General features: G+C 49.3%; 1 protein-coding gene across 1 annotated transcript in view; it reads left to right on the top strand.

Moving 5' to 3' along the window:
• The window catches only part of GLDN (gliomedin), a 56,544-nt gene that overhangs the window by 36,129 nt on the left and 7,957 nt on the right, over positions 1 to 12,458 (top strand). Inside the window, exons 5-6 of the mRNA XM_040226514.1 lie at positions 8,107 to 8,244; positions 10,458 to 10,595. Of these exons, the coding sequence (XP_040082448.1) occupies positions 8,107 to 8,244; positions 10,458 to 10,595 (276 nt within the window). The remainder of the gene's footprint in view (positions 1 to 8,106; positions 8,245 to 10,457; positions 10,596 to 12,458) is intronic.

A 12,458-nucleotide genomic window follows, 5' to 3' on the forward strand; every position in this document is an offset into this window, starting at 1 on the left:
CTATAAGGGCCTCCTTTTTGGTCCAACCCTGATGATGGTGTATGTCCAGGCTGCCTGGGAGAAGCAGTGTTCCTGGGAACTGATGTCCACTCCTCTGCTTGCTCTGATGCAAACAGACAGATGGAAGAGGCAAGAGTGTCTGTACTGGTACCCCAAGTTTGTTCAAGGGTCAGTTCCTGCCCTAGCCAGGGTAGCTGGACAGAGAGGATGAGAGGTGAATGTGGTCAAGTTGACACCAGAGAGGTAAACACAGCCAAATCAGGTTAGCCCTGGGCATTTTAAGAACCAGAGTTTGTACTCGGCCCCTTGCCCTGCATACCTCCCTGGGCAGCCACACAAGGGAGCCTGCAGGAGGGAAGGGAGGAGGCTGTGAAAAGCCTGTGTCCAAGGACAGGCTGTTGGGAGCATGGCTCAGCCCTCGACCAGCTCAGACTCTAGCCTGGACCATCTGACTAGAAACCAAGGGCTGTGCTGTCCCTGCCACCCTGCCAAAGCCCGGGGGCTGTGAATGCCCTCCCCTGCTCCCTTCCTGGGCCCAGGACGCATTCTCATCCCACCCAGAGACCAGTGTAATTGCAGGGAGTGGGAGGAGGGGCCAGAGCTGGCAGGGCCACAGAGAGGAACTGGCTTTGTTCTGGAAGCCAAGAGAAGCCACAGAGGGGTTTTGAGGAGGAGAGGGACATGATCAGATCTGCCTTTCTGTGATACCCCCACTGGAGGAGGACAAGCAAGCATGGGAGCCAAGACAGGGAGACAGTGAAGAGGCTACTCACAGGCAGGCAGAAGGGATGCAGGTGGGATGTGCAGAGGTTGATGAGCTGAGTGATGTTTTGGGGGTAAAATCAGCAGTACTTGGGGAAGGCAAATATAAGTAGGAAGGGGGAGGGAAGCACCAAGGCTGACTCCAAGGTCTTCCTCCTGCATGACCGCCCTTCCCTAAGATGGAGAGCCCTGGACCGACTTAGGTCCTAGCATGGGATGTGCTCAGTCTACAACGCCTTGAAATGTCCAGGAGGAGTTGTCAGAGGGCCTTGAAGATGCAGGTCTGCAGTCAGAGGAGACCCTGGGGCTCGAGGTGTACCTTAGGGAGTCACCCGAGGCGATGGGCTTTGGGGCCATGGGCCCAGCCCCTTCGGGAGGGGGCCACCCAAGAGGAGAGCCTGGGCCGATCCAGGAGGAGCAGCAGTATCTAGTGACCAAGTAGAAGGGAGGAGCCAGCAAAGGAGGCCAAGGACAGGCTGAGCAGCAGGAGGAGCCCTAGGAGAGGGTGGGAAGACTCCTCAGCAGGCATTTACTGAGAGGGTTCCCAGTGCTGGTGCGGAAACAAAATAGATGTAGCCCCTATTGTATTGTGGAACTTACTGTCCTTGGTGGGGAGGCGGATGTAAAGTCCACAGTCAGATACATCTGTAATCACGGGGTGAGGTGCAGAAAGGAAAGAACAGTGTGCTATAAGCAGGGCAGAGAAAGAGGGTCAAGAGGTAATGTCGGAGGTCAGACCTGAGGGACAAGAGCAGGGCAGACAGTGGCCCAAGTGGGGTGCACATACCTGCCAAGGCCCTGCTAGGGCAGCTGGGGGAGGCAGCATACAGCCAGGTGAGGTGGGAGACGGGGGCCAGGCCCTTCCAGAGCCTTCTGCATGGTGGTCTGGGTCTCTCTGCCAGCCACATGCAGGATGTGACCCTTAGGGCCAGGGTCATGGCCATAGAGAAGGAGGGGCCATCATGTCAGCAGAGAGCTCCAGGATCTTTAGTGGTTTGGCAGGCAGGGTTGGGAGAGGGGAGGAGTGGGCATGCGTTCCAGAAAGAGGGAACAACAAGTGCTGTTTCCAAAAACAGGCTAAAGAGCCCGTATTCCACAGAGATAGGACTGGTTTAGACTGTGCACATCTATGGGTCGCACAGAGTTGGACACGACTGAAGCGACTTAGCAGCAGCAGCAGGCTGTGCCCTCTAGCAGTGGTCTCTGAACAATGGTATATATTAATAGCTGACATTCACTGTCAGGCACTCTACCAAATCCTCTCTACATTTACCTCACTGAGTCTTCACCAACAGCCCCAGGAGATGGGGATATTTGCGGGCCTTATTTTTCCCAGATGAAGAAGTCTCATCTTTGCGTTTTCCAAACAGGCCCGGGCCCTCTGTCAGGGCCTGTGCACCACTGCCCCGGCCCATCCCTCCCCTGGAGCAATCGCAGCTGATACCTCCTCCTCCTCTTCAAGATCTCCCCTGACCTCCGTGTCTGGACCCCCCTCACCGCCCCACCCCCACCCCCAACCCCTGCCTCACCAGCTCAGTAACATCCCCTGCTCTCCTCCGAAGCATAGATCCCTCCCTGAACTCCTCTGCTCGTGTTGCTCGCTGATGTGCTGATGGTCTGGCCACCTAGGGAGAACGTGAGGTCCGTAAGAACCAGGCTCCAGAGCCTGGTGCACCCAGTGAAGGCGGGCAATCAAGTCATTGTGGAAATAGTGGACATAACATGCCCAGTGTCCAAAAGCTAATAAGCATAAGAGGCAGGCTTGACTCCAGGCCTTGGCTCCTGGACCCCTGCTCTTAAACACAACAACACCGAACACTTCCAGGCTGGAGGGGGTTGAGTCCAAGAGGCATTACCCGAGGTGCTACAAAGCAGGAGCAGGGGGAAGGAAGCCCGGGCACTGGGAGCTAGTGCTACTAATTGTCTAAGGATGCTGCTGAGCCTCATTCTGAGTCTCACCAGGAGGGTGGGAAGGCACCAGCCCTTCAGAGAAGCCCATAGGACACAGGCAGGATGCACAGTTCATCAAGAACCCACGTGTCAGGCAGAAAGAATTACCCCTGCTCTGCAAGCAGAAGGGAGCCAGGAAAGGCATTCGGGGAGCACCTGTCGTGAACTCTGCCTGGCTTTGAGGGCCTGGGTCTCCTCACCTGTACGCTGAGGAGCCGGGCTTCCAACAACTCTCCCATGGCCCCCAGTTTTGAAACAGTCTGCTCCAGTGCTTGTCTGTGAAGGAGAGACTGTGCCCTGTGTAGCCTGTTATTTGCCACAGTTCTCTGCCAACCCCAGCTAAGGCTCAGTAAAGAACTGGTGAGTGAAGAGTGAAGGAATGACAGCAGTAGGACATAGTTTCTGTCCATAAGGGCTTGCAGTCCTGTTGAAAGAGAAGACAGAGTTTATATACAGCATGAATTCTGTAACTGGTTATTCTGATATGATGATGCTTTATTCTGTACAGCACGGAATGCTGCCAGAAGAAAAATCTGAACTTAATTGTGAAGATAATGGACAAATAGGATCCTGTATAGAGGATGGGTTGTACCGTGGAGCTAAGTGTAAAGGACAAGAGAGAGACGTGTGATCCACACCTTGGAAATAAATAGAAGGGAAATGGGGAGGGCACTGCAAGGAGAGAAGGAAAAGGCCCTACTTGGAGGCACTGTTTGGGAGGCTGGCCCTGCCTATGAGAAGGGCCCCAGGTGAGGATGGTGGGGGTGGGGAGGGAACAGGGGTTTCAGCTCTGTGTCTGCAGGAGGCAGCCGGGAGCCACTGCAACCTAATGAGACCAGAGTTTAGAGCTCCAGACCAACGGTTGTTTCCAGGATATTGAAATATGAAGCTAACCCTCACTTTCTGATCTTAGGAAAGCTAAGAACAAGAGTGGAATAGGCCAGAGTCAGAGCTGGAAGTCTTGGTTTGGATCCCAGCTTGTCTGCTTACTAGCTGTGTGCACCTGGGCAAGTTACTTAATCGCCCTGTTTCCTTAACTGGAAAATGAGAATAGTAATAGTGTTTTTAGGAAGATTAAATTTATATATATATATGGTGCTTAGAATAAGGTCTGACACAGAGCAAGTGCTGCATTAGTTTTAGATATTAGGTGGTAGTGTTGTTTCAAAGGGTGGGGAAGGAAATCTGAGTGGAAATGCCTACATTTATTTGAAACCATCAACTTAGATTTAGAGAGAATTGGACATCTTTGCAAACAGCGTCTTTTCCGAAGTTTGACATGCTATGCCTCAAAACCAAGCATTTTCTTTCTTTCCATCTGCCTCTCACTTTCTCACTCAACAGTTAATGCTTCAGTGTTTTCTCTAAAAATTGAGTCCCCACAAAAACAGAAATAAACATTCTCCTCCTTATTCATCCCAGCCTTGGTTCTGGCTTTTGCATAACACCCTCAGCTCCCATCTCCTCCGCCTCAGTGGGTGACAGATGGCACTGCCAAAAATAAGATGTCCTCCTTCACCCCCTGCAATGAAGATGGCGTTGACCCCAGTTGATCACACAACCCCAGACTCTAAAGCTGGGAAAATGACTTGTTTTGAGTGGGCACCGCCGACGAGAAAGGAAAACAGCAGAAAGCCACACCCAGCACCCGAGCAAGGCGAGCAGAGTCTGGCCTTTCTTCTGCAGCAGAATGTGCTGACTCCGAGCCTGCCAGCAGTCATGGGACAGACACTGCCCTGGTCCAGGCCACTCAGTGTTTACCAATGTCCCTGCCCGTAGCCTAGTCGGGGAAGGCAGACAGTGCCACATCTGCCACCTCGGCCAGCAAACGCGATGAGGTGGTGGTGTGCTCCTGCATGCCAGGGCCAGGCACGGCCACGGTGGTTGCACCAACCAAGAAGAGGGACAACTTTGTAGAGGTGGCAAAGACGACATAGACAAAACGTCTCCTCCCCTTTCTTGAAGAAAGTGATCATGCACACACACAGCTGAGCGCCAAAATACACCCATGAGCAAAGTCCTTAATATCCTGAGCATTAGGCACCAGCCCCTGAGCATTATGACAGCTGTGAGAATGTTCTCCTGTTTCACACCTGGCCTTTTTGAGAAAGGGGAAAAATGCATAAAAGGAAGGAATAAAAGAAGAGGAAATCGAACGATGATGCCAAAGGCTCTTTGTGACTAGAATAAATGCTTGAAAAAGAAAACCCTCAAGTAACTAGAAGATACCATTTCCCTGAGCACTGCTGAATGTGAGTCACACGACACCTTTCGAAGGTGTCAGTTATCTTCTGGTGCATTGTGCTGGCTGGACTCTATGGCAACGTTCTCATCTTTTGTGTCCTTCAGATAATGTGCCAAATTGCCTATTTAAAATACTGACAAAAGAACCTCCGCTCGTGCAGAGGTCCCTGATTAAGGGCTTTTCAGTGAGCCTCTTTCCAGAAAGATATCCTGATAACTGTGGGCAGAGGTGACCCCCAGCCATGGGATCTCAGTGTGGTGTGAGAGATGCATTGTGGGACCTGCCTCAACCATGTGACTGACTCCACGGCAGAGCCTCCAGTACCTACACTACAGGGGCTTCCCGTGCTCTTCTTCACGTGCTCTTCCACTGTGTCCCCAGCAATTCCATTGGCAGAAATTGAGCAAATGTTTCCCTGTTTGTTGCATTGTTTAACGTGATCAACACTTTCAGGTTCTTTCATACACTGCTGTCTTCCTTGGGATGGTCTGTGTAGGCTCCCTTGAATCTAAAAGAGCTTATCACTCCCGTGGCATACAAAAAAGGTGCTAGGAGTGCCAGTTGCACATTTTAGGGAATAATGGGCTAGGATGGCAGTGCAGGGTATTCCAGCGCCACCTGTGGTGTGACGCGATTTATTAAGAATAACCTCCCCATTGCTGCAAGGGCTTGAGAAGAGCCAGTCAGGTGGGGGTTGAGAGGTGTTCAGGGTTGGATGGGAGGTTAATCTAAATGACCTCTAAGGTGCCTTCCTATCTGAAATTCTATGATTTTCTTGGGATGGTTATATAGGAATCCTGTGTAGCTGGTAGGAAGTTGGGGGTGGGGATCAGAATTGGTTTTAAATCTGGAGGGAGGACAGTTGCAATGTCATAGAATGACAGTTAGGGAGTGAGGACTGGCCAAGCTGGTGGGGCACTCAGCCAGAACCTTTAAGAAGGGGCTTGGGATTGGCAACATAATTAGAAAAGGCAATGAATCCTAAGGTGGGCTTGGGATTGGCCACATAATTAGAAAAACAGTGAATCCTAAGGCCTCTTGGTTATAGAGGTTGAGAGAAGCTGAAGTTTTTCGCTGAAACTTGCCTCTGGCTCTTCTCTGTTGCCTGAAATCTCCGCCCCTTTGAAAAATATCTCTGTTGAGTGATATCTCCAGGAGGCTCTTGTCAAAATGAACAAATGATGCCTGCAATGGGATATCATATTAATTCATCCATATTTGGCAATATCTTTGCACATAGTAACAATCACTTTCCCTCTTAGTATCCCTAGGTGCTCATAAGTTCTAGCAGCTTTTTAATAAATTTTCTACATAGATAATCATATCATATATAAAGACAGTTTTAATTCATCCCTCCCCAATCTGTTTGCCTCTGTTTCTTTTTCTTTGCCTTATTGTACTTTATTTAAAGTGACAAGAATAGGTACCAATGTCTTGTTCCTGATCTTGGGGGAGAGCATTTCGTCTTTCATTATTAGGAATGTTGTTGTTGTTGCTTAGTCACTCAGTCATGTCCCACCTTTTGTGACCCGATGGACTCTAGCCCACCAGGCTCCTGTGTCCATGGCAAGAATACTGGAGTGGGTAGCCATGCCCTCCTCCTTCCCGACCTGGGGATCATACCTGAGTCTCCTACGTTGGCAGGAGAATTCTTTCCTATATGAGTCACCAGGGAAGCTCTAGAGATGATGTTAGCTGTAGGTTCTTTTCATAAATTCCCTTTTTCATATTGAGGACATTTCCTTCTATTCCTAGTGTGACGAGAATTTTTATTCAAAATAGGTGTTGAATTTTATCAAATGTCTTTTCTATATCCATCAAGATGATCATGTAATTTTTTCCTTGCTTAAATTATTAATATGCTACATTACATTGACTAAATGATTCAGATTTTGAATTCTATCCTGGCAGGCAGTTAAGCTTACTGCTCAGTATTTCTAAGGTTTGTTACAATAGATCCACAGCAGCCTTGACTGTTGGGCTAATTTAGCCTCACTACTAAGACAAGTCTTTCCAAGGACTCTACCTCACAGCCTGCCATTTTCTGAGATCCCTCTGCTTTCACTGGCGGGAATTAGGACCCTTCCCTGTTCAAGCTCTGAGAGCCACATAGTGAGTGGCTTTCTGTTCGTTCTTTTCCCTGCCTAGTAGACTTTCACCTTATACAGACTATTACTCTGCCAAAGACTCGAGGAAACCCCTCTGAAGTTCACCAGAGCTCTTTCTACACAATGACCTCCTTTCTCATACTCTGTCCCATGAATCCCAGCCACCTTTATCTCCCCAAACTCTACTTTTTTGTCTCCGCACCTCAGCGAAGCTGCTGTGTGGAAGCTGCTGTGAGTTGGGGCATCACGTGATGCGTGAGATTGGTCTCCTTTCTCCCAGCATCAGCATGCTGTGCTGCCCATTTCCCGCTGCTGCGATGAGGCACTGCCTGATCTTGACTGCTCCTAGCAGGACTGTAGTTCCTGTAGTGATGTCTCCCTGTGAGCAGAGACAGAACTTTTGTCCATTACCTGTTGTTCACACCATCTCCATCCCCCATAATGCTTGTCCTAAAGCAGTGTGGTCTGTTTTGCTACTTTGCTTAAAAACATTTTGCATCCAAATGTCAAAGAAAAGGGTGTTGGAGATGGAATCAAGATTTTTGCTGCTCACTTAGCAGCCTCAGTTGTAAACCCTATAGGCCTTATTTCCAATTTCTACTAAGTGAGAGTAAGGAAAACTGACCAGCCTACCACCCCAGTATTGTGAGGGATACACCAGGTATTGCAGATGACAACATCCACTGTTCAAGGGCCTAAAAAAGTCCTTCGAGTGCTCAGCCCTCCCTGCTGGGGTGGGAAGGGCAGATTTCTGATGAGGCTTCCCCTTCTTTCTGCTCTCACTGTGGCTGTCCCTCTTGGGGTTCACTCCTCTCTCCAACCTGTTGGCCCAGCAAAATGTCTCTAAAAAAATTCAACAGAATGACCTAGAAGTATATTCTTTCATGAGTTTATACCTTGCTGCTGTCCTGAAATGATTATGAAGTGTTATGTATTCGGTTTCTGAAGCTGCTTCACTTTAAAAACACAAAGCACAGTATTACAAAGTAGTATACCAGAATTTCCTGCACAACAGGCTCATAAATCATTTTTTTTCCTCAGGGCCACCTGGAGCCACAGGAACTCCAGGGGAAAAGGGAGACCCTGGTGAGCTGGGCTTGCCTGGAAACGAGGGCCCAGCAGGGCAGAAGGGTGACAAGGGAGACAAAGGGGATGTGTCCAATGATGTGTTCCCCACAGGTAAGGGGCTGGTGCTGTGGTCTTCTCCTGGGGTGAATGGGCCCAGAAACCATCCTGGTTTCTTGTACCAAGGCTGCTCTGGGTCATCTCTCCTATCTGCCCTAGATGCCCATCTGTTTCTTAGCATGTTTTACGGTCCTGTGCTTTTGACAAGGAGAAAACCATGTGTAAGCCCAATGTTAGTAAGACCAAATCTGAGATCTAAGTATAAGTAGTTGAGATAAAGCACCATGCCATGGTTGGATGGATTTAGGATGAAGGAAACTTCCTTCAAATATCTGTTAAATCCAGCACAATCCAGAACAAGAGAAGTGAGAAATTTCAAAGGACAACAGAAAGTACAAGCTTCAGAGTTGAGCTCAGGCCATCTTCAGACCCTTATCCTAAGATTCTTAACATAGGATTGAGGCAAACATGGTTGCTGATCTTCTTTATCTGGTTTCCAGCCCAGGTTAAAAGCAGGTAATTGGTGTCTGTGGCACAGCAAGCTTCAGAAAGGCAATGACATGGTGGAAAGAGTAAGTGACAGCTGATGGTCATGGAGGAGAAAGAGACAGAATTTTAAAAGCACTTTACTTTGGGGACCATTTGTACTATAAAAGCATAACTACCCTATTTGTGTGTTCAGTAAGCATTTTTGAATATCAGAGAACACCATTTATGAATTAGGGACTTTGCTATAATAGCTGAAAATGGAAATATGAAAATGAGTAAGACATGATATCTGTCCTCAAGAAGCCAGAATGATAGAAGTTCAGGACAGTGACCCTGAATCAGTGTCCCATCCAGCTTTCAAAATTTCTTGAGCACCTGCCATTTACCAGGTACTGTGTAAAGATCAAAGCACCCAGGAAAAATCAAATTAGGTTTAGCATGCCTTGTTCCAGAAAAGGAGGTTGTACATAAAATATGTAAAATTTAAGAGGTATTTTGACAGGATTCATATATATATATATATGTGAATATATTTTGAAACTATAAGATCATGTTATATTCAGTTATATGGGAAATCTACACATCCAGAATATCACACACCCCTATATTACCAAACAAATGAGGGTGACCACAAAGCATTCAGGAAAGCAGCATCTCTGAGTGTACTCCAATTCTAGAGACAGGCCAGAGCTCAGTGTGTCCTCTGGCCAGAGGGCAGAGAAGGAATAGGAGGGCTGGACCACATCTGCCATGATCTCTGCCTTTTCTGCTGGGGGCTTAGAACCACCCTCAGCCTCTGTGACCCCTGCTTTCCCCTTTAGTTCTAAAGCAGCTGAAAAGGCCTATTTGGTGGGGCTGGGAAGAGGCAGCTAAAGAGATCTCAGATCACCAGTCAGCCCAGGAAAGTAGTATAGAACCAAAGGACTGAATATCCCAGACTAGCGGCATCTTTATGCAACTTGCAGAACCAAAGGCCCCTGCAAAGGGCTGTACCCACATGGCCACCAGAAGTTAGAAGTGTGTAGTGACTCCACCTGCTGATGTGTAGAGAATCCAACCATCAGAGCACTCACCCTAGTGACCTCAGTGGGTTCTCACAGGGCAGGGCAGGGAGTATGAGAATCTGGAAATGAAGAACCAGTCTCAGAGGGATACACTGCCTGCCCAAGGTCACAAAGATGGACAGCTGCCCCCTGATCTCTTCCACAACATGGAGCAGTGTTTCTCATGCCTGGAAGCATCCTTGGAGGGTTTAAAAACTACAGATGACCACCTTCCCCATCATTTTGATGAAGTGATCTGGGATGGGGTCCAGGCGTTATAATTGTATTTGAGCTCCTTGGGTGATTCTAATAAACAGTCAGAGCTGAGATCTCCCAACATCAGCCAACAAAAGAGGATGAGCTAAGAAGTGAGACAGCCCTAAGTGTTGGGGGGCGGGGCGCAGCTCTGCTCCAGCTGTGACCTGGGGCAAAGCCCTGAACTTCCCTGAGACCTGGGTCACCCGAGGAGCTGCTGGTACTGCCTCACAGAGTACTTGGGAGGGACAAAGGGGAGATTTCTAAAATTCCCAGCACAGTTCCTGGCACATAGTTGAAACTCAGCACCTTCTGTGGGAGCTCCCTTGACCCTGCGTGAGTGAGTGCTGGAGGACCACTGTCCAGGATTCGGCCAGCCTCCCTGGAGCAGCTCCATCTCCTTTTCCCTTGTGTGGAACCCATCTCTGCTTACAGCTCTCTAATCAACTCCCACCCCTGCTTCTCTCTCTCTTTCTCCAGGTGCCAAAGGTGACCAAGGCCCACCTGGCCCACCTGGCCCACCTGGGCCCCCAGGCCCTCCGGGTCCTCCGGGTCCCCCTGGAAGCAGAAGATCCAAAGGCCCTCGGCAGCCAAACATGTTCAACGGCCAGTGCCCAGGTCACACACCCCTGCCCTAGGGAGCCCCCTCTTCAGTTAACAATCCCAAGCTCTCAGGCTTCCCCCAGACTTTGTGACCAGATTGTTTTAAATAAGGGGAGATTTTGCCCAAAGCGAGTATTCCCTCCCCTTCTCCACCGACCTGGGAGGCCTGAACAGCCTGCCCAGGGTAAGGACTGGTGGCAGGTTTAGAATCGGGCCTCCTGCCTCCTGCCCTCATCCCTCTTCCTTCACTTGAGCTAGTTGCTCAATTGTTTCCAACTCTTTGCAACCCCATGGACTGTACCCTGCCAGGCCCCACCATGGAATTCTCCAGGCAAGATTGCTGGATGGGGTAGCTATTCCCTTCTCCAGGGGATCTTCCCAACCCAGGGATCAAACCCAGGGCTCCTATTTGGCAGGTGGATTCTCTATAAAGGCTGAGCCATCACCAGACTAGTCCTCTTTCTTGCCAGATCCACCATCTCTGGAGCATGGAGGGCTTGACTGATGCTGGAGGGATGGAGACGATGGAGAAATTCAGATCGTCTAACTCCCCATAGATTCCCCAGTACTGCCATCACCACCTCTAAGCTTTGCTAACAATGCTAGCGACATTGTAGGCATAGGGCTAAGTGCTCAGTTCATTTAATTCTACACTAGCCCTAAGATAGAGGGGTCGTATTCTGACCAGTTCACAGATACAAAGCTGAAACCCCAGGGAGCTACATAGTCTGTCCATGGCCACTCAGTAAGCAACAGCTGGGATTCAAACCTGTGTGTCTGCCTGTAAAGCCCCTGCTTGGAGCATTTTCCTTTCAGAGACAGAAATCCACACATTGAGAATAAGCCAACAAAGGGCAGTTCAGTTCAGTCGCTCAGTTGTGTCCAACTTTGTGCCCCCATGGACTGCAGCGCGCCAGGCCTTCCTATCTATCACCAGCTCCCGGAGTTCACTCAAACTCATGTCCATTGAGTTGGTGATGCCCTCCAACCATCTCATCCTCTGTCGTCCCCTTCTCTTCCCTCCCTCAATCTTTCCCAGCATCAGGGTCTTTTCATATGAGTCAGCTCTTCGCATCAGGTGGCCAAAGTATTGGAGTTTCAGCTTCAACATCAGTTCTTCCAATGAACACCCAGGACTGATCTCTTTTAGGATAAACTGGTTGGATCTCCTTGCAGTCCAAGGGACTCTCAAGAGTCTTCTCCAACACCACAATTCAAAAAGCATCAATTCTTTGGCTCTCAGCTTTCTTTATGGTCCAACTCTCACATCCATACTTGACCACTGGAAAAACCATAGCCTTGACTAGACGGACCTTTCTTGGCAAAGTAATGCAAGGGCACCAATCTCTAGCAGGCCTGGACGGCTTGTTCTTCAGGCAGTTGTGACAGGGTGGCCATGGGGTTGAGAGCTAAGACGAAATCAAGGGCCGTGTTAATGAAAAGTCCTTCTCAGATGCTGCTATAACTTCTCCACACAGCGATGTTCAGGGACTTATTCCCCTAACTTGGGCCATGAGGAGGCACAACTGGATGCCTGGCTTCCTGGCAAGCAGAGAAGAGGGTCCTGACTGGGGTTTCTTTCTCACTTGCTGTGGATTTCTCCACCACTTTCCTAAATACTCTTTCATTCTGTCTGGTACACTGTTCTTTCTGGAAGATGTTTGAGTGGGTGGAGGGGCACAGACTCACCTGTCAGAGGGGGTGAATCTGAGCTTTCAGAGATGTCACCATCACGTCCAGTAAATGGAGCCTGATTATGACCCTGCCCAGCAGTGAGCAGGCTGTTAATTCAACACCACCCTTTCCCTTAGCATCAGCCCTTTGTTCAGCTTCCCTGGGGGGGCAGGCTGAGTGGAACCATCCCCTGAGAGGAGGGAA

This window comes from Oryx dammah, unplaced genomic scaffold (assembly GCF_014754425.2).
Source record: "Oryx dammah isolate SB20612 unplaced genomic scaffold, SCBI_Odam_1.1 HiC_scaffold_26, whole genome shotgun sequence".
In the NCBI taxonomy this organism is placed as follows: domain Eukaryota; kingdom Metazoa; phylum Chordata; class Mammalia; order Artiodactyla; family Bovidae; genus Oryx; species Oryx dammah.